General features: G+C 19.5%; 1 protein-coding gene across 2 annotated transcripts; it reads left to right on the forward strand.

The window, feature by feature from the left end:
• Positions 1 to 735: 735 nt before the first annotated feature.
• On the forward strand, positions 736 to 22604 carry LOC100867382 (adenylate kinase isoenzyme 5). 2 transcript variants are annotated; one of them, XM_003698136.4, is made up of 12 exons: positions 736 to 963; positions 3388 to 3926; positions 15305 to 15472; positions 15786 to 15896; positions 16319 to 16461; positions 16939 to 17121; positions 17275 to 17397; positions 17945 to 18101; positions 18679 to 18947; positions 19116 to 19280; positions 20408 to 20690; positions 21710 to 22604. In XM_003698136.4, exons 2-12 carry the CDS (start codon positions 3905 to 3907, stop codon positions 21967 to 21969), a joined length of 1884 nt encoding a protein of 627 aa, XP_003698184.1. In that variant the 5' UTR covers positions 736 to 963; positions 3388 to 3904; the 3' UTR covers positions 21970 to 22604. The 2 variants fall into 2 exon arrangements, with proteins under 2 accessions (XP_003698184.1, XP_031775468.1); XM_031919608.2 differs by lacking the exons at positions 3388 to 3926; positions 15305 to 15472; positions 15786 to 15896 and having other exon boundaries at positions 737 to 963.
• The last annotated feature ends 280 nt before the right edge of the window (positions 22605 to 22884 follow it).

Raw genomic sequence — 22884 nt, forward strand, 5'->3', positions numbered from 1 at the left:
ATTTTATCTTATTATTAAATATCTTTAATTCTTTTAATTTTGATTGACTAAGACTTAATAAAACTAAATATAAATTTAAATAAAAAAGCTCGTTAACTTTATTAAAAATTTTCCTTTCTTTTGATATTTTATATAACGAATCTTCAAATATTTCAAACATATTTGTTCCAATTCGATGTTCAATTGTTCAAGTTTTGAATTAAATTTTATATAAAATAATGTATCAATTAATAGTCAATTATTCATTTCAATTATATAATATTTAAATTAAAATATACATTTCTTCATGTAACTACATAACTACTTTAAAGAAAAATTTTCCAAAAATAAAGATAAAATATTTTCAAAAAATTCTTATATCACTCGAAAAAAATAAAGATCTTTATTTTTATTTATCTATTTCAAAATATTTTGCTTTGTTCATCAATAACGAAATTAAAAAAGAAGATCACGTAACATTGCTATCTCTACGATAGTTACAAATAGTGCAAACAATGGAGGGGATTAATTCATTTCCAGCTGGTTATTACGCTCGTTCGAGAACCGTCTGGCCTAGCGAGGAACTTGACATTGAAACATGCACGCATACCCATACATGTTATAACGAGCGCGAAAAGGATGACCATTAACTCAACATATGCAAAACACGTATACACGCGTTAGAACATCGTCATAGAAAAAAGGATTAAGGTGCGCATGGGCGTATCTATGACGACGATTGACTCTTACTACGACCTCTAGTTGTTTCTAACAATCCATTACAGCGTTAACACGCCGCGACCAGGAAACCTCTGTCTATGTGAAAGTTCCGTTCAGAAAGCCTCGTGATTTTAACCGTCGGAAACAGAGTTCCTTTCGATCTTACAATTGACAACTTGTAAACATCATAAATCTTCATAAAAGGTGAAATCACATGGAAAGAACAAGAATTAAGAAGAAAGAACTTTCTCGTGTATCTATCATGTAAGTTTGTGAACGTTGCAATTGTGCAATTGTCGAAAGTCATAAATGATCAACTCTATTTTTTTCTTTGAAAAGTTCTTTACTTTAGTATTATGCGATGTATTATTATTGTTACTCATTTTATCAATTTTTTATCGTAATTTTAACTTTTTACAAATCAAATAATTAACCTCGATCGAGTTGATCAGTTCGACTTTTTAATCATTGCGCATGATACTTCTATTATGATTTAATTGTTGGAATAATAAACCAATTAGATAATTGGTTGGAATAACAAAACAATTCGAAGGGATTATAAAAAATTTTTAACTCGTTTATAGGAGAATTGGAATCGTGTCACAGTGATCCTTCCTGTCGCGTGGTTTGCTTTTCCCAGAAGATTACGTGATCGATGTTTTTTTCGATAGAATGAGACTCGATTGATATTTCGATAGAAAAGATTCTTTTTTAATTATGTTATTTGAAATTATTAGATTGTGGATATTTTTTATCGAATTGTTTTGTTTTGATAGAAATCTGGGAAGAGATTGATTCTTTAATGCATTATATTATATTAGAAAAGGAATTACAATTTTAATTTTGTTTATTCTTAATGTTCATTCAAAAATGTAATATTCGTAATAAAATTGTATCTTATTCGATTGAGTAATTGTTACAAATTATTGATAGTATAAATAAATAAAGATAATTTTACTTCTTTTTTATTTGTTCATCTAATATTATAATATAGCTTTGTTTCCTTTTATGTACAATTTAAATATTAAATTATTATATAATAATTTTTAAATCATATTTTATTTATTTAACATTATAATATCATAATTTATTATTAGACAGTATTTATTTAAATACAAATTTTTATAAAAAAATTGTTAATGAAATAGATAGAAATTTATTTTGTTATTAAATCTTTTAATTTATTTTTCACATATAAGTATTGTGGTGTATATTTTTTTAAAAAGATAAATGATATGATTCATGATAATGATTCATAAATAATTAATAAATTAATATATGGATCGATGGAAAAATATTTAATATATGTACAAATTATTAAAACATTAAAATAACTTATTAAATTCATCTATTTTTTTTACGTTATTAAATAGGTCAAAAGGTCTTTCAAATACAAAAAAACAATATAACGAAGATACAATAATAAGTTCGATAATTATTATACTCGTTTTCACATTGCAGATTTAAATATATTTACTTTGCATGCAAGAAAATCAATATTATAATTATTATCAAGGATAATAATTCTGTTTATGAGATTTGTTTAGAAATTTTGTGCACATAATGTGAAAGTTTAAGGAATAGAGATATCCTTATTTTCGAATATATTTTCTAAAAATATAATATTTTAAATTTAAAGGAAATAAAAAAAATGTGTAATAAAATTTAAATTCAGATTTCTGATGATTAGATAGATAGTTGAAATTTATGCATTTTTACAAATTTCATCATATTAATAATATTGAAATATAAAGAATTCAACAGAAAATATATTCATATTTTCATTTATTATTTTCATTTATTACTTATTATTATTATTTATTTTTGTTGCATATACATACAGAAAAAAACAAATCAAAGAATATTTAATTTTATAGAGAATTTGATACAAAATATTTTTTTTAAATTGTACGATTTCTATGATATTATATTAGAAAATTATATTAGAATGAACAAATGAAATAATGGTACAAAAAAATCCAAATTGATATACACTTGATAATATATATTTATTTTCCAATGATCTCATATACAACGTAAAAAAATTTTTTTTCTCCTGTAATCTATATATATATATATATATGTATATATCTAACATATCATAAAATAGTAATCAGCATTAACTATGGCAGTTTATATTGACTCGAAAATAAATATAAATCCAACAGTATATCACAATAATATTATTTACTTTATATTTACCTTAATCTGATTGTAGATGCAGAATATATATTTATATGTGTAAACAATATTGAGATATATTCAATAATGAAATATTAATAGATATATAAATATTAGCTTTTATTATTTAAATATAATGATTATAATTCAAATTCCAAAAAATTATAAATATTTTATTAGTTAATTTTTATTAGAACTATTTACTTACAACTAATTTTATTTAAAACTATTTATAATACGATATATATTTACAATTTAATATCTTAAAAAATAAAATTAGAATACATTTCAAAACTTTATTCATAATTTTATATTTTAAAATATAAAATAATATATAAAATATGTAAATATATAAATATTTAAAAAAAAAAAGACAAATTTTATTATTCTATCTTATATACTTCTATCTATCTTTATATACTTGATTAGAGTTACATGAGATGTAAATTGATTACAATATTTCTTATAATCGCATAAAATTAATCAACATTGGCAATTGTTTTGCAGATCGCTGAATAATTTCACGCAAAATCGTTCACGCTAAAGATGAACACGTTCAAAAAACAACCAATGAAAAAAGATGCATTGAATCTCGTAATTAAAATTTTACTACATGTGGATAGTATTGTTATTCACAATCGTTTTGAGGATTTTTTTGAAAAAACTACGACGATTTAACCGAGCAGTAGTAAAACCACGACGAATCGAGCTTTTATCTATTCTTGAATATCGATTTATCGGTCTTAGATAATCGATATCCGATTGATCTGCTTCTGTGAGGAATATATCATCGATTCCGTTTTTAAAAAAGTGAAAAATCTTAGTTGAAAATTGTTTCGAAGAAAGAAGAAACTATCAACAAAAAAAAGTTTTGTGAATAAAAAAGTTTCTAATGTGAAAAGTAAATTGTTGATTGTAATAACTGGTTCTCGAAGAAACGTGTCGAAAAAAGGTGAATTAATTAGTTGGAAGAATGTGAGTAAATGGCCGTGATAGGATCTTGGCATCCTTCGAACGACCTACTATGGGCATTTGCCTGGACACTGGTAAGTACTTTTTAAAAATACTATTATACTTATATTAATACTTTAATCTCAAAATTTTATGTATAACTCGTTATAAATAGAAACTAGAGATAATTGAAATCTGATTTTCAAATTCATGAAATTCGAATTCAAAACTTTATGAAATCTCAAATCTTTTGAAATTCTCGAAATGCTTATAATTTTTTTTTCTTTTTTGTCAAGAAATGTCTTTTTTTGTCGAGAATTTCATTTAAAACAGTAAAATCTTAATAAATCTTGATTTTTAAAATTTTTAAAATTCAGATATAAATAGAATTCATTTCAAGCGAAAATTCACTTTTGAACATTATTAATTAAATATTGTTATTAAAGATTTCTTTTAACAAAGAAATTCTTTTCTTAATTTGGAAACCTGTTGCATTATGAAATAGAGACTTTAATAGATAGATTAGAATGTTTTTTAACCTTTTGTTTAATAGATCCAAGAATATTATGATATAATAAAAAAAATAAACTATATAATAAACTATATACAGTTAAATTTCATTATAAATTATGAATTAATTTATTATTTTTAATATATATTTTTTTATAAATAATATGAAAATTTTGTGCAAATATATTATTTTAAAATATATAAAATACTTCAAAATATATCTTTATATATTTAAAAATAATAAATAATATATTGCGATATTATTATACAATTTCTACCAGATATACGTACACTGTTTATTCAATTTTTTCTCATATAAAGAAAATTCAATGTTGATATGTATATACATATATTATTTTCTATGTGTCTCAATTTTTCTGTTTTATATAAATAAAAAATCAATAATAAATTGTTATGTACCAAATAAATAATAAATACGGTAAAAATTTCAATAATTCAATATAATTTAAACTGTAAATATGTCTTACGTATATCAATCACTATTTATCAATAATTATTATCATATCGATATATTTACATTATTTTTTATACATATGCATTTTACATATTTTTTTATTTTTTTTAATAAATAGCATTATTAATCATAATCATTCTTTCAATTATATTTTTCATTTCATCGTATTAAAAATACAGTCTAATTATCGTTGAATATCTAATTTTAAAATATCAGAATTTTACTTTATTATTTTTCATTCACTTTTCATTGTATAAAATAAGTACTTTTTAATGAATAAAATTTCTTATATAAAATATATATATAAATTTCATAAGAAATATTATTTTTATAAAAAAGATAAATGTTTTATTATGAATAAGTACAAACATTACAAATATATTATATATTTTTAAAAAATGTAATCACATTTTTATATTTATTTAATTATTTTTATTTTTATATTTATTAATCCTTAATTTACTTATTTTATTTCTTATAATTATTTATTATAATTATTTATATAAATACATATTCACTAACACAATTATATTCACATAAACATTGATAATCATATCAATTGCATTCTGTAATTGCATCACTATATTTAATGATAAAAAACTTTGATTAATTTGATGTCATTAATTTTAATAAAAAGAAATAATAAATGATTTTAATAAAAAGAATAGAATAATAAAAATTTTAGAATAATAAAATAATAATATATTTAAAATATATTTATTATAAAGATAAATTAAAATTTTATTATAAAACTAGAAAATATAAGAAAATAAATATAATGAAATATAAAACAAATATAATAAATCTATATAATATAATAAATATATTACTATTACATAATTTATTACATCAATATACAAATATAATAAATTCATTTATTATTTGCTATATAGGATATAAAATTAAAAAAGTTTCACGCTTTAGCTTTTAGCCTATAATTTATATTGCATACTTGACTTATCTTAATTAATCAATATTCAAAAAAACAATATCAATATTTAACTTTAATACACTTAAATACATTTTATATATATTAAAAATTGAATTTCATTTAAAATACTCTAACTTGCTAGTTTTTCTTATTTCTTTTCCTTATTTATCAGAAGAAAACAACACGGTAAGGTGACGTTGAACGTTTGACTATCCGATGTATGAACTCGTCAGAATCAATATGAATTAAGTTTTCATATCTAAGTCCAATGGCGTTTTAGTGTTCCCTCTTTATTTTTAGCACTCTAAATCATTGTAAAGTCAAATTCTCGCGTAAATATTAAATAGACAAAATTTGATGAAATAGTAATGATTAATTCTGAGAAAAGTTATTTCTTAAGGTAATATTGTTTCAAATTAACCATATGTGAAATAAATATTTCTTTTTATAACTCAAATTTCATTGTAAAATAATATAGGAAATAATATAATGTTAGGATAATGGAAAATAATTAGAGTTGAGATATTAGAGTTGAAATTTTAAAATCATTAAATTTTAATGTTGCTTAAAACTCTCGAAATCAAAAATAATTTGTGTAAATAATTTATTAGAATATTGTAACAATATAAATTTAACTAATAGCAATTTAATTTAATTTAAAACTCATTTTAATTGATTTCATTATAATTGGAATCTATTACACTATAATTATATATTGAAATATAAAGAAAGAAAAAATTTAATTGTTTGCAAATTAAAAAATTGATTATTATATCTATTGATTGACTACGAATCTGAGTTTTAATAATTCTAGAAAACAATAGAGAAGAAATAAATAAGAGTATTATCTTATAATCTCCAATTTTTATCTTTATTATGATTTAATTATAAATTTCATAATTATCTTTTTAATAATTATAAAAATAATAAAAATAACTTTACTTAAAGGGTTTTATAAAAAATGTTATGACACTTAATGAATGAAAATTTAAAATTTATTATGAAAAAAATATTTAAATATAATTTATAAAATGATATAAATATTTTAATTATTTTTAATTTTTATTTATATAAAATTTAATATTTAAAAATTATTTTATTTTAAATATTTCTAATATCTTGCCATCATTTTATTAAAATATTGTTTTTTTTCTTTCCTTTTTTATATCTTATGCTGATAATATTTTAACTTTGATACTAAAAACTTGATTGTTTTTAGTTCTTTATTTAAAATTTTAAATTCATTTTATTTGCAAATTTTATTTCTAATAAGTAATGTAGTGACATATTTTAATTAAATAAAATTTAAATCAATAAAATTTCTCGTATAGCATTTACATTTACATTATTACATATTTAAAATTGTTTAATGTTATTTTCTCTTTTTAAAATAATATATGTGAATTATTTTAATATATCTACAAATAAAAAAAGAAGAAACATTTACAAATATCCTTTATTTTTATCTTAGTTACATTTATATTTTACTATTTTATCTAATTAGAATTCTTTATACTCTATTTGATTGCACAACTAAACAGCATTTTTAAATAATAAAACATGATAACTTGGCAAAATATCATTTCATTTTCACCATGTTAAGTCACAATACACGTGTGACCCACATATACCTTGTACTTGACATTACATATATGTATTATTCAATCGATAAAGTCTTCCAACGATTTCCCAAAAGAAAAGTAGAAACTCATTTTTGATATGAATTAGATCTTGATCTTGATAGGCAAGAAGAAAATTGAAAATTATACATGTAGATTTATAGATTTATAGATGTATATGTATATACATATATAAGATGTTAATATATTCGTGGGATACTTTCGAAGAATTGATTCAAAAATTGATATACAAAAATAAGGTTTATTTATGAAAAATTGAGTTATGAAGAATTGAAATTAGATGAAATAAAATGCAAATAAAGTAATAACTTTGTTTTATCTTTTATTTGTTGAGTTTTATCTTTGTATTGTTTTACCTATTATAAAAGAAACTTGAATTGCTTATAATTTAATAAATAAATCTCAATCAATATTTTTGTATATCAATTTTTATATTTATTTTGACCTTTATAATCTTTCAAAGATATTTAAAACTTGTATATAAGATATTTTACTACTTTTTTTATTATAACTCAATTAATAATAAATATCATTATAAATGATATTTTAAAAGATTTCATATTAAATAGATTTTTATATAGTGATTCTTCGCATTAAATATAAATAAAATTTTTTAATTATTTAAATAAATAATCATAATTGTAACATTATAATCATAATAATCTTAATAAAAATTTTAAAAATGTTGATATTTTGTTAATTATAAATATTTTTATATTTAGCAATATTTTTTAAAAATATTTTCACTTTTTTGAGTGAATATTAAACTTTCTATAACAATATATAAAATTTCTATAATCTATAATCTATAAAATTTCCAATATAAAAATAAAAATTATTATTCTATATATATTATATTTTGCAAAAACTTAACTATTACAGTTTTAAAATATTAGATTTGTTAACTCAAAGATATCGTAAAAAATAATGAAAAATATTGATTTAAAATATTGAATATTATTCTGTTTTTTAAATTTAAACAATAAAATCTATTAATGACTTTTCAATAGATTAAAAATTAAACATATATATACATACATGTGTGTGTGTGTGTGTGTGTGTGTGTGTGTGTGTGTGTGTATTAATTTATATAGCTTACAAAATAAAATAGCAATCCAATCTAAATTGTTGATATTTAATATCCATATTCCAATGATACTAATTGAGTATTAAGCAAATATGTTTCTTTCATTATATGTAGTTTCTTTATATTACATAGATATATTTTCTTTACAAATCAATGAGACATGCCATAGACTCGACGATTTACGTGGAAATGAATACCTTGATGGTAACAAAGAAATTTCTATAGTCATGAGTCATGTAACGAAATCAATATTACAAATACATAAGTCCATGATGTTCGTCGTTACCTAACAAGCGTGTTTATATTCCTTTCTAATGGAAACAAAATTAAAACAGTCTAAATTAAATTTCAGGCATAATTTTCTATTTTTTGTTTATTCCATACATTATTATTAAATTCTTGTTAAAATATTTTCTTGTATAAAAATTTTTGTAAAACAATCAATTTTTCTTGATTTTTTACAAGAAACTTAAAAGAGATTTTGACAAGCTAATAAATAATAAATTTTTAATGTTATTATGATATATATAACAAAGAACAAATAATTTTTTTGTATTTGATATTAATTGTGCTAAAAATTCTCAAATAATTATTTTCTAAATTATTTAATTTAATTTAAATTTTTTATAATTTTCTGTCGTTATGATACGATTAAAAACAATTAGATTATACATTATACCTATATTTATAAAATGTTGAGAAATTAAATGTTTAATAGAATATATAAGGATATACATATACTATTTAAAATTATACTGAGGTATTTGAACGAAGAATTGAATTTAAAAGATTTTAAAAACTAAAATAAACAAAAAAATTAATGTACAAAAATATTGGTTCAAACTTATTTATCAAGTTATAAATTAATTTTACACTAAAGAAAATAAGTCAAAGATAAAATATGATAGACATAAAGCCATTTCATCACTTCATCTAATAAGTAAAAAAATCTCTTTATTTAGTACAAAATTAAATTACTTATACCAAAAAATAAATTAAATTTGAATAGATATTTTTGCATATCAACTTTTATGTTTATTTTTATCTTTCAAATTACTTTATAAATTTTCTATTATCTTTATTTGAACATGTATAAAATGTCTACATGAAATACTTGAATAAATATTATTATATTTGAATTAAAAAAAAATATAATTAAACAAAAATATTGAAATATATTTAAAGACGTGTGATAAAATGTAATAAATTTAAATTACTAGTAAATGTATATATATATATATAAATGTATATATATATATATATATATATATATATATATATTTATTTATTTACAATTAATAAATAAAACAATATAGAATGATGTTCTTAAGATTAAATTCCTAAATCTATTATTCTAAATTTCCAGACAACTTTTAATCAAATATTTCATATCTATTTTTTTAACATTACAAAAAAAAATTTGATGTTTTCTTTTTTCAATTCTTTTTCTATAACTAAAACATTTTTTAACTTCCATTTTATAATACAAGGAAAATACTTCATTGCTCAATTACTCGTTATCTGTTAATATTATCAGCAATTATTAAAAGTATATAAAAAAATGTATATTATTAATAATATTATATGTATATTATTGCCATCAAATTAAATTAAATTCAATTCTTCTTTATCACGAGCATCACAATTTACGAAAAATTTTTATATCGAAAATCAATAATAAATATAATTAATGCGTAAAAACAGTTAAAATATATTTTTCTTAAAGAAAACTTACATAAAATCTCTCTTATTAAAAAACTTACTATTAAACTATTAAACCTTACATACAATCTTGAGCATAATTTTTAATTTATATCTCCGATCACTACATGTGACCATCTTTTTCACGTTGTCCCATTGGCATGTGTTTCGTTCGTTTATGGACACGTAAGTAAGTAGATGTTTCAACATTAGACACGTTTCTCTATAGTACAAAGAAGACCATAAGAACATAGTTTATACACAGTTTACGTTTACAGTTTAATCGATATTGCAAAGAAATAACATTACATTGTGTGACACGGTATTCTATCATGATAAATTTCACATTTGAAGAATATTCAAATATTCACTTCGACAATTATTATATTGTTACATAATTATATGCAGTAAAGAATATCGATAAGTAGGTAATTTCTTTTAAAATAATAATTTTTAATCAAATTAAAAATCTCTCGAATTAATAAATTTATTTTATTTTAATAGAATGTATGCATTATGTAATGCATACAAATTTATGCATATATACATATATATATATATATATATTTCGAGCAATTTTTATCATGTAGACTTAATTATACTTATATTATATATGTGATCATATGTAAATATATATGTATATATAATACATAATAAATTCCAAAAATAAACTCACATCTAAATAATATATTCTATACATTTCAATATGTATATATGCATACGTATGCTGTGCTATAATATAGAAATGTTCGAATAAATATATTTATGAATAATTAAATATGACATGCTAGATAACCTGGTTTATGATCAGATTTTTTTCAATTTCAATAAGAAAAAAAGAAAATCATCAAGAAAAAAAATTATTTACATATTATTTACAAAAATTATTATTAAAATTTTTAATTATGATACTTTATATTTTTATTATTTTTTTATTTGATTTATTTAAAATTAGATATACATAAGGTACATAAAATGTTGTTTTACTTTTCAATTATCAAGAAAAAAAGAAAAAATGAAATATCTACAATATTTAATTACATTGCTTTATATCGACATGCATAATATTCATAATATTCATAAGAATATTCTTTTTTTAATTATTCTTTGAGGATTGATTAATATAGAAAAAATCATATTATTTTTTAACTATAAATTGAACGAAGATGGAGATAAAGTAAATCCATATTGTCTTCATCATATTTCAGTCTCAGCTTATCTCTATCATATCATCTCTATCATATCTTCATCTAACATAAATTTAATAAATAATAATATATAAATAATATTATAAATAAGTTTCGATCATTAATTTTGTATATTAATTTTTCTTTTGTTTTGTTGCTTCTATCTAACCATTCCGCTAATCCCTTGCGAACATATTTTATAGCACCTAATTTTATTTCGCTGAAATTATATTAATTAGAAAAAATTTATATCTCTTGAAAATTATAAGATATTATTTTAGAATTCATTAAAATTATTAGATTATTGCTTTAATATCTTATATTTCGAAAATAGATCTTGTAGCTAATCTTGCGCAATTAAAAAATAGTCTTTGAAGAAAAGTTATATAATTATGGTCGGTAACTTTATTTTAAAAAATAGAAAATTTTTAAAAAAAGAAAAGATTTATTTATATGAATGAAAATTCCCTCTTAGATATTAATTTCTTTAAAAAATATAAATATCGATTACATTTTTCGATTAGAAAAATATTTATTAATAAAAGAGAAATCATTTTCAAGAATAAGAAAGAAAAAAATGAGAGTAAAAGAGAAAGAGTTCTTAATCATTTATAGAAATTCTATAAACAATGTACAGAAAAATTAATAAAAAAACAGAATTGAATTTTCGAATTTTAAGATGTTTTCACAAAGAATCTTCAAGAAATTGATAAATGCGATATTATTCAACATAAAATCGATATCGTTCTATTAAACAAGCACTAAAATATTCTCAAAAAATTAAACAAACTATCAAAGAATTTTCGTCTTTCCCGATCATACTTGTAAAAAAAAACATAAGATTTTATATCGATTGTCGTTAATTAATACAAAATAAATAAAAAAAAATTCCTATTCTTTTTTCCTTAAAGTAAAGAATATTTTCCATTTTCCATTTAATTTTTCATTATTGGTCTACAAAACAGCTATTTATAGATTTCAATAAATGGAAAAGATAAAAAAAAAACTTTTGCATAAAAATATAGGATTATAACAGTTTAATTTCTATAACATTTCTACCACATTTACATCCTGGTTTATCTAAATGACGTAATAATTTTTAAAATTAATAAGAAAAGGTAATAATAAAAGGAATAATATGAAAAAAATGACAATAATGAACGAAATGAAAGAAATAATGAATTTGGAGAAAGTATTCTTCTGCATTTAGACAAATCTATTTATGAATTCGAAAAAATGTAGGTTTTTTGAAGAACTCGAGTGTTTACATATTGCAGAATCGGTGTGAAAATAAATTGTGATGAAACCAAAGCAATCCAAGAATGATCAATTTTAAAGAATATGTCTTACTTAAGAAATTTTCTGTTTCTTATTATAAAAAATTTATCAAAGATTTATATATTTTCGTTAAATTACTACTAATGTGACTATCATTAATATTTGACATGTAAAATATTATTATGTATTATGTTTCTTTATAATGTTAATATTAATTCGTTAGGTTTTAATATTAGCAAAATAAATATTATAATTAATAAGAAGATAAATTTAATATATATTTAATATATATACATATATATACATATAATAATAATAATTATTTCGATTAATAATCAATAATAAATTAAATAGAATAGAATAAATTAATAGAAAATTGCTGAAATCGTACCATTAATTTTCATATTTTAAAATATGGATTGAAATTATATTGTTAAATAATAATCAATTAAAATAAATTGATTAACAATTATATTAAATTTACCTGATTTTTTAAAATATTTTTTATTATATTATTTATTATATAAAATTTCAAAAGTAATACATTGAAATCTAAATTAATTAAAAAGATATATTCGAATATAAAATTTTCGTATTTCTTTGTGATTATTTATTATTTTGTGATTATATTATTTATTACATATAATATTTCAAAAACAATAAGATAATAATAAGATAATAAGATAAAGCATGATAATAATATTTTTAAATAAAATATATGTGTATATATAAATTATATATAAATTATATATTTTTTAATACATTAAACTTTATTGAATTCTATTTGTTTTTCGAATTCATTTAAATCCTTTCAATTGATAATTAAGTTCTAAAATTTTTTTTCACAATATAGATCCACATATTCTTATCTTTCTGACGATAAGATAGCAGGATTTAGATTTTTATATTTTAATTTCATTGTAAAAATAATTGAATAATTTTTAATTGTATTTTTGTATTTTTTAATATCATTAATAATTCCCAATATTTTTGTAAATTTTTATATTTTCTAACTTTTAAAGTATCTTCGTTTCATTTTAACTTTTTTTTTTTTGATGTACATAAAATAGAGTACATAATATATTTACAATAATATATATACAGATATGAATTTCATACTTCAATAATAGAAAAAATATTGTAGGAAGATAGATTGTAGGAAGATATATACTTCTGTTTTACATCTTTATTTATTTTAATAATATATAGATAGAAAAGTGTTTGAATAGTAGAATGGATTGAATAATAATAGATATAGATAAAGTATAGATATTAGATAGTAGATATGATAGTTTAGTAGTTTTCACTATTTGTTAGTAGAATTTTCAGATAATAAAAAATACTTATAAATAAATCTTTCAATATTGGAGATTTCATTGAATAAAGAAAAACTATGAATACACATAGAGAGTAATGGCATGTAAATATAATAAATATGTTACTCAATTTGTAATCGTTCATATGCAAATGTATATAAGCTTGGTTGATATAAATTGTCACGCAATAGTGCATGCAATACAGAAATTAAATTATTCAAAATTGTAAAAATTGTTTTCTAAATAACGTTCTGCCAAAAATATATATTTTATATATTTATAAAATATATAATTATATCTTTTCAAAATTTTAATAAATCTTCGAATACAGAATAAAATTTTTTCTCATGAATTTTCATTTTTTAGAACAAATTTAAAAATTTACTAAATATATTGATGTAGTACTGTATTATATGTATCTCTTAATGATATTTTAAATCAACAATAAAAAAAATAATATCAATGATAATAAAAATAATTTATGCAGTTAAACTATTTTCAAATATAGATTAGATATAATATAGCAGATAGATATGGATAATTACATCATTAACTTTTTCTATTAATATTGTTGCTTTAAAAAAAATATAAATTTAACTTTTTTATAAAAAAAAATAATATAATTACAAAAAATTTCAAAAAAGTATTAAGGATGCATTAAAAATGAAAAAATACTTTATTCTGTTACTGAGTTCCAAAAAAAAATTAATCTACTGTTTGGCATCATGTAATTAATATAAATAATCAAATAAAAATCAGCAAAAGCCAATAAATTAGATTTTCCTAAACAAAATAATATTTAAATGAATATAATTATTATTATATATTTTATGATGTTAAAATGAATTAAATCAATATTTATTATACAACAAACAAGTAATAATAATATATATTTTATTAAATTTCTAAATTATAAAATAAAAATTTGTATTTATTTCAAAAACTAATAATCCCTTAAAAATACAATCTTAATTTATATTAATTGCTGTATAATTTACAAATAACATATTACTTATATTAAGATAAAATTATTAATTATATTTCGAATAATAATTATTCTAATATTTTATAAGAGGAAATGAAAGTGTTATATATGTTACAATAGATTATATATATATATATATTACAAACTATATTAATTACATCATAATTTAAGCAATAATTAATTATTGTTTAAAAAATATATATATATAAAAATTAAAAATCGATATTTATTTATTTAAAATTAAAAGGACTAAATGCAAATTGTTTCATAAATCTTTCATCAAATAAATCTCAAATAAGTGCATTAATAACAAAAATATTTATCATGTTTTATTTTAATTTTAAACGAGAATTTTTATTACAGACCAACAAAATGGATCGCAGGTGTTCGAGGAAGCTGATGCTCGAAGCGCAGGAAAATGGCGAGGAGAAGCTGGTCTTTTATCAACTCCTCCCAACGGATATTTTCCGCAACAAAATGTTGGTTCAGTTAAATTCGAAGTTCCAAAAGTACCTGTTATATTTGTACTTGGTTCGTATTCTATGTAAAGTATATGTACAAAAAGTACAATATTTCTTAGAAAATTAAAAAAATAAAATTATATTACATTATGTACATATTTAATATAAAAAGAATACACTTTTTTTTATAAATTTTATTATATCTTAAATATTTAAAATTTTTAATATGTATATATATTTTATATATATATATATATACCACGTCAATGTTTTTCAAAAAATTTTTATTCAAAAAAATGTTATATTGAAAGTAAAAACATAATATAATAAGAACATAATAATTTTTATATATTATTTTTATATGATTTTCATTCTTTTTTTAGGTGGACCCGGTAGTGGAAAGGTGACACATTGTGATAATTTAATGCAAGAGAAAAAGGGCATAACACACATCAATATGATGGATCTTCTTCAACAATATGCTTTAGGAAATGGTATATTTATATGCATGTATATTAGTTGTAAATTATTAAGTCACGAAAAAAGGAATATTCTTATTAAATAAATTAATAAATATTATGTAAAAATGTATACGATTAAAACTATTTAATGATAATTAAAACTATAATGCTTCATGAGAAATAAATTTATTACGCAAATTTCAAAAATTATTATTAAAGAATATACTAATTTAAAAATAAATATTTTTAATATTTTTAAAAATTCTGTAAATCCTTATTTTCATTTATTATATATGCTTTAATAATCAAAATGATTTTTTTCAATTTAATCCAATTGAAATTCTAATCATTTTATATTAATAGATATTAATATATCAATGTTCTACGATTATTCACATTAACATCTTATATTAATATTCTTATTTTTATTGTTATATCTTTTATTTTTACGATAGATATGCAAGATTTTGGACAACTTAGCAGTAAAACCGTCGCGGAAGTCCTTATGCTCGAAATAAAAATGTCTCCAGGTTCCAAAGTCTTTCTTGTTAGTGGTTATCCACGTAATATGCGCGACGTAGTTGAATATGCCGAAAAAGTAAGTTTCTGAATATTTTAATAATATAAACAGTATCATATATTTTAATATTTATTTAATTTAACAATTAGTTTTATCTTTAATGTTCATTTTCTATTTAATGACATTATTTAATAAACATCAAATTTATAAATTATAATAATTGAGATTAACATTAAAAATTAAGATTAAGATTAATAAATTATAATATATATTTAATATTAAATAATTAAAAATTAGGAAACTTGACTTTAAAATATTATAATAAAGAAATATATATGTATGCATGTATATTTATAAAAAGTGTAATATACTAGAATATTTTTAAAAAATCGATCCTAGAATTAAAACAAACAGAAAAGTTAATACACAAAAATGTTAAGTAAAGTTTAATTATTTATTAAATTATAAATAATGAAAATTAGATAAAAAATAGACAAAAATGAGAACGCTCTAATATATTTTATTTTATAGAAAATTGAAAATATTTTTCTACAGATCAAAATTGTCAATGGTGTAATTCTCGTGTCCTGGAGACAAGAAATTCTCGAAAGGCAAATCGATTTCGGAGCGCAGCTTGGACAAGTAGTAATCGAACTTGCCAGGATGGAACTTTATAATTTTTATAGAAATGTTATGCCCGTTGCGGAATATTTCGATCAAAGTGGTATGTTATTAGAGGTAAGAAAAGGTTTTTGAAATAATCAAATTATTTTTATTATTATTGGATCGATTTTTAAAATTTTTTGGCATAAGTAATATAAAATCTTTTAATTATTGTTTTTATGTAAATCGTATAAAAAAGAATATTGTTGTATTTTTTCATAATTACAGGTAAACGGAGAAAGAAATCCAAATGAAGTTTATGTGGATTTTCGTGAGGCAGTTTTCAAAATTCTAGGTTTATCAAGTGATGAAGTACAAAATAAAAATGTCCCTCAATCATTAGAAGCAGAAGTACGTTGTTATCTTTTAATAATAATAATTTATTTCTTACCAATTATGAAATAATTCTTTTTCTATCTAAATATAGAAAATTTATATTTATAGATAGATATATTTCTATTTACTATATTACATAAAAATAAAAATATTAAAAAAAATAAAATATTATATATATAATTCATTCGTTTTAATTATTAAAATTATTAAAATTTGAAATGAGACTTTAATAATTTCCTATCTATATTCAAATTTTGTTACAAATAATTATATATTATTTTCTTTAAATAATAAAATATGACTTATGTGGAGAAATTTTCTATAAATTTTTACATTTAAAAATATAAAAAGTATATCAAAAAATGCAGTTTAGCAATTTGTAATGAATAATAAATTTATATTATTTTCTTTATACATATTTAAACATATTATCTATGTCATTTAATTTTTATAGTGTTTTAAATAAATGCAACTAAAAAAATGAAAAATAATTATATTTTAATATATTCGTTTCTCGTAAAGATCACACTTTTTATTCATTGAATAATGAATTAAATTTCAGGTAGAAGTCGAGAGAAGAAAAGAATCTACTCCAAAATCGCCATCTCCTAAGAAAGAAGTATCACAAATAACGCAATTACCTATCATTGTGAATGTCAAACCTACGAAAACCGCAGATAAACCTAGAAAAGGATTACCTGCGTTCATCTGGGTTATAGGTAAGTATAAAAAAATATTTGAAAGAATACTCTTTCTTTTTGTTTATGATTTTAATTGCTAAAGAGAATATATTAATTATTTATACATTCACATAACTTTCTCATTTGTTATAGAGAAAAAAAATTAGCAAAAAATTTCAAGATTTGTGAACTTTTCGAAACTTTTATCACATTTTGTATAGAAATATATTCGAAAATTAAATTAATTAAAAAATAAAATTAAATAACGGAATATTATTTCATATTCATTTACATTATATTAACATCTTGTATAAAGAGCATCATTTCGATACATTCAAATTAAGTATTATAGACTATATAGAATTATATTAAAAATACAAATTATCAGAATATTTTTAAAAACTTAATAGAAGAAATGGAATCCTTATATTAATGCAAACAAAGATTACTTCGAAAGTGATGGAAGTTAAATTTAGATTAATTGATTAATAAAATTTTTATAAATACGATCCAATAGTTCTTTTTTTGTAAAAGATGGCCCAATGATTAAGATCATCCTATTATTATTATTAAACTTTTCTATTATGCTATACTTTTGGTATTTCATTTTTCTTAGGTGGTCCAGGAAGCAATAAAGAAAATCTATGCACTCAAGCTGTTCGTAACATGCCAGGCTGGGTTCAAGTTAGTATCGGTGGTTTGTTAAGAACAATGGCATCCTCGAATACCATTGTCAACGAAGCTATTGTCTCTGGAGAAATGGTATCGCAAGACATTGTGATGCAAGTAGTGGAGCAACAGATTATTTTAAATCGAGACACGGATGGTATAGTAATAGACGGTTATCCGAGGGATTTAAATCAAGTTCACGAATTCGAGGATAAGGTAATTTGAGATAAAACAAATCATATACATATAGTGCGTTTCAATAATTATTATTAATAGCTTATATAATACTTTATTTTTGCGGTTGTAATAAAAATAAAAATAAAACTTAATATTAAACATTCCGTGAATGAGTTTATTTGAGCTTATTTTCAAAAATGTTAACAGTTTGGCCAGCAACCACCATTAGTGCTACTGGATTGTTCAAAACTGCAACTTGGCAGAGGAAGACTGGATGATAATGTATCTGCATTTAGAAAGAGATTAGAACTCTTCCGCGAGGTATCTTTGCCTATGTTAAAAGCTTTGGATAATGAGAATCGCTTAACGATTGTAAGTACAATTCAATTTATTTAAAATATTTTCCCTAGAACTTCTAAATTTTCCAAAATGTGTATATATATACACAAATGTTAATATATTTATATATCAATTTTTATATCTATTTTGAAATCTCTAAAATCGACTCTCCTATGATTATATTAACGTTATATATAAAATTGAGAATTAAATATTTTTTTCTTATTATTTAATTATAATATATAATATTATATATATATTGTAATATATAATTATTAATAATTTTTTATTATTTAATTCTTATTATTGATTGTGAATAAATCTGTGAAAAAAATATAAATAAATCCTAAATATCTTTTAAAAGATTATTATCTGGTTATTAGCTTACTGCGATATTTGAAATAATTTAATATCAATTATTATATGTTTTATATTTCACGTATTTTTATTATACAAAATCAAAAGCGCTAAATAAATAGTTTTTTTTAATATTAAAGAAATTAGTATGTCTTTTATTTTAATTTGAAAAAACAAGAATATAAAATTTTTCCATTCTACAAAAAAAATAAAGAAGCAAATAAAACTGTAATCTAATCATTGTCTAATATATTAAGTTAATTAAAATTAAGTTGTACCGATATCGTTTTTAGAAATCTAGTTTTTTCGTTGAATTTTATATTATTTGTTTATTTTTTTTTTTTTTTTTTTTTTTGCTTCAAAATTCTTTATTTAGTAATATATTATATTATATTGCCAACTGTATCAATATTATCAGTTATTGTTAGAGATATGAATTCGAAACTTTAAAACTCTAAAAAATTTAAAAAATTTTATGTAAAAATGTATGTAGAAAAAAAACATAAAAATTTAAATTTTTGCAAATCAAAAAGATAATATATTGTTCAAATTGAATTTAAAAAATTTTAATTTTTGATATAATATTTGAATAATACTATTTCATAAGAAACAAAATAACAAGAAAGAAAAAAAAAATAAACATTTTAGGTTTCGAAAATTTTTTCCTCTGTTTTGAATTTTGAAAATTTCTAAAGTTTCTCAAAGTTTTGAATTCGAGTTTTATAAATCAAAAATTAATTTTCAATTTATTTGCAATTATTATTTAAAATATTACTTGAAAACTAAAGTAATTTTAAATACAGATTGATGGCGACACCGATGTACCAAGTGTGCAACAAGAATTTGCAGCTGCACTTTATCAATTAATGACACAAACACGTCGCAAAGAAGAGAACGATCCACATGATCCTGAATCGCAGATAGTGCAAGATAATGAAAATAACACAAAATCAAATGTATTAATTCCTAACAATAGAAATGAATCAATCATACCAAATGGTATTTCTAAACAGATAATCGATAGTAAATCAAATATAAAAAAAGCAACTAATACTATAAAGAATATGAATGGGATAAGTATATATGGTAAACAATATTTTCTATTTTTAATTTGTAAGAAAGTTCCTTATAAGGCTGATTAAATTGTTATTTATTAAATAAATTATGATAGAAGAATAAATAAAAATGATAGAAGATAGACAAAAATTTAAATAGTTAATATTAAATAATTTGAAGTGATATATTATATAGCATGTATCATACATCTGATTTGAAAATAGAGATATTTCAAAGATTTCAAAATATTTGTTTAAATTACATATTTTCTTTATATACTAATAAATATATTTTCTTATATTTCATTAAAAAATTAATTATTGGCTAAAATAAATATATACTCTTATTTTAGAATAAAACATTTTTTATAAGAATCAATATTTAATAATATCAAATTTTTGCAATTCTAATAAAATTATATATGTGATATAATTATTTATATATGTGATATATTATATAAAATTGAATATAGATAAGATGTTTTGAATTATGTGAAACTTAATTATATATGAAAAATAAGAAAAACATGACTACAAGAATTACTTACTACTTATTTTACACTTTTCCTGCAATCTTGCAAATTTAAAATCTTTAAAATTAATAATTTTTTGCTTTAAATGATTAGTTTTATATAGAAATAAAAATAAATGGATTAATGATTAATAATTATTAAAAAATATCTGTAATTCCATTCAACAAAAATTAATATTCATATATTTCCATCTAAAAAAAATTATCTAAATTATATATTTTTCGAAACGAAATAAATTCTATTTAAAATATTTTTTTAAATTATTGATTCTGCGTTCACAGTTTTCATAAATTTTAAAAATAAATTAACATCATTTAGAAAAATATTTTTTGTTATAAATTTAAATTTTTGAAATTTTCTTAAATAAGAATCTTTTTAAAGAATTAAATAAAATGAAGTGTCAATCATGAATCAAATTAAATGGTATAAAAAAAAATTGAAAATATTTAAAAAAAATAATTTAAAAAATAAAAACATGATTTAATCGATTATTCACGATAGAAATTTCTGTTTACAGGGGCAGCACGAATTACAAATGGATTAAAAAACAATACGAGACATGCTCAAAGAAATCGTGTTGAACGTGTACAAAACGGTATCGCGAATGGTGCTGCACATATGCTACAAAATGGCGTGGCACATCTGGCCAATGGAATTGTACCGAGCAATAACAAAATTGCACCAGCGATCCAAAATTATTTACCAAACAATACAACAGATGCTGTGAGAAAAATGTACAATGAGGTCGAAGGTTATCAACAAAATTTACACATGTAAAAGCATAAAAATCATCATTCAAATGAAAAGAAAAAAAAAATATTTTTAATATCGTCTTATCTTTTTATAAATTAAATCGATCATGTGAATATTCACGAAATTAAATTAATTCGAGGTTCCTTTCTGATGAAACATGTACTATAATATTATATATATAGTATACTTATATAGTATAGTATACTTATTCATATACAATTATTATATTATATTATATTATATTATATTATATTATATTATATTATATTATACAGAGTGTATTCGACATTTTCTGATAACCTGTTAGACTATAATCGAAAAAAAAAAAGAAAACAGTATTGTATAAAATTTCGTTTTTTTGATCTTATAAAATTTTATTATATAAAAGTTTGTATAAAAAGAATTAAAGAAAAGTTCAAGAGTTTTAAAATGGAAGGAAGATCTTAGTATTGAAAATAAGTTTTAGAACAAATATCTCTAAATTATTATAAAGTTAACATGTATATTTTTTATACATAATGTGAAATTTTTTTTAAAATTGTCTATAATATTTAAAAATTTAATATTTTTCCATTTTAGTCTTTATTGTCATAACAAAAATTAGACAATAAATTAATTAGTAAATACAGAAATATAATAAATAAAAATATTTGTTGTCATTTTTTATTATTATTTTATTTCTATTATTTATTTTATTTTTATTATTTATTAAATATTTTTCATTATTTATTTAATATTTATCTTTACTTAATTTATCTATATTGAACTATATATTATTTTGTATTAACTATATTGAAAAATATATTTCTATAGAATTTCGTATAGAAAAATATTAAAAAATGAAAGAAATATATATAATCAGATTATGCTTATATTTGAAATAAAAATTAAACTATAAAGGATGCATGTGAAATATTTTCATAACTTAAAAAATATATA

The sequence above is a fragment of the Apis florea genome, unplaced genomic scaffold (assembly GCF_048593485.1).
Source record: "Apis florea isolate Af1SG1 unplaced genomic scaffold, ASM4859348v1 contig_3391_pilon, whole genome shotgun sequence".
Taxonomy (NCBI): Eukaryota; Metazoa; Arthropoda; class Insecta; order Hymenoptera; family Apidae; genus Apis; species Apis florea.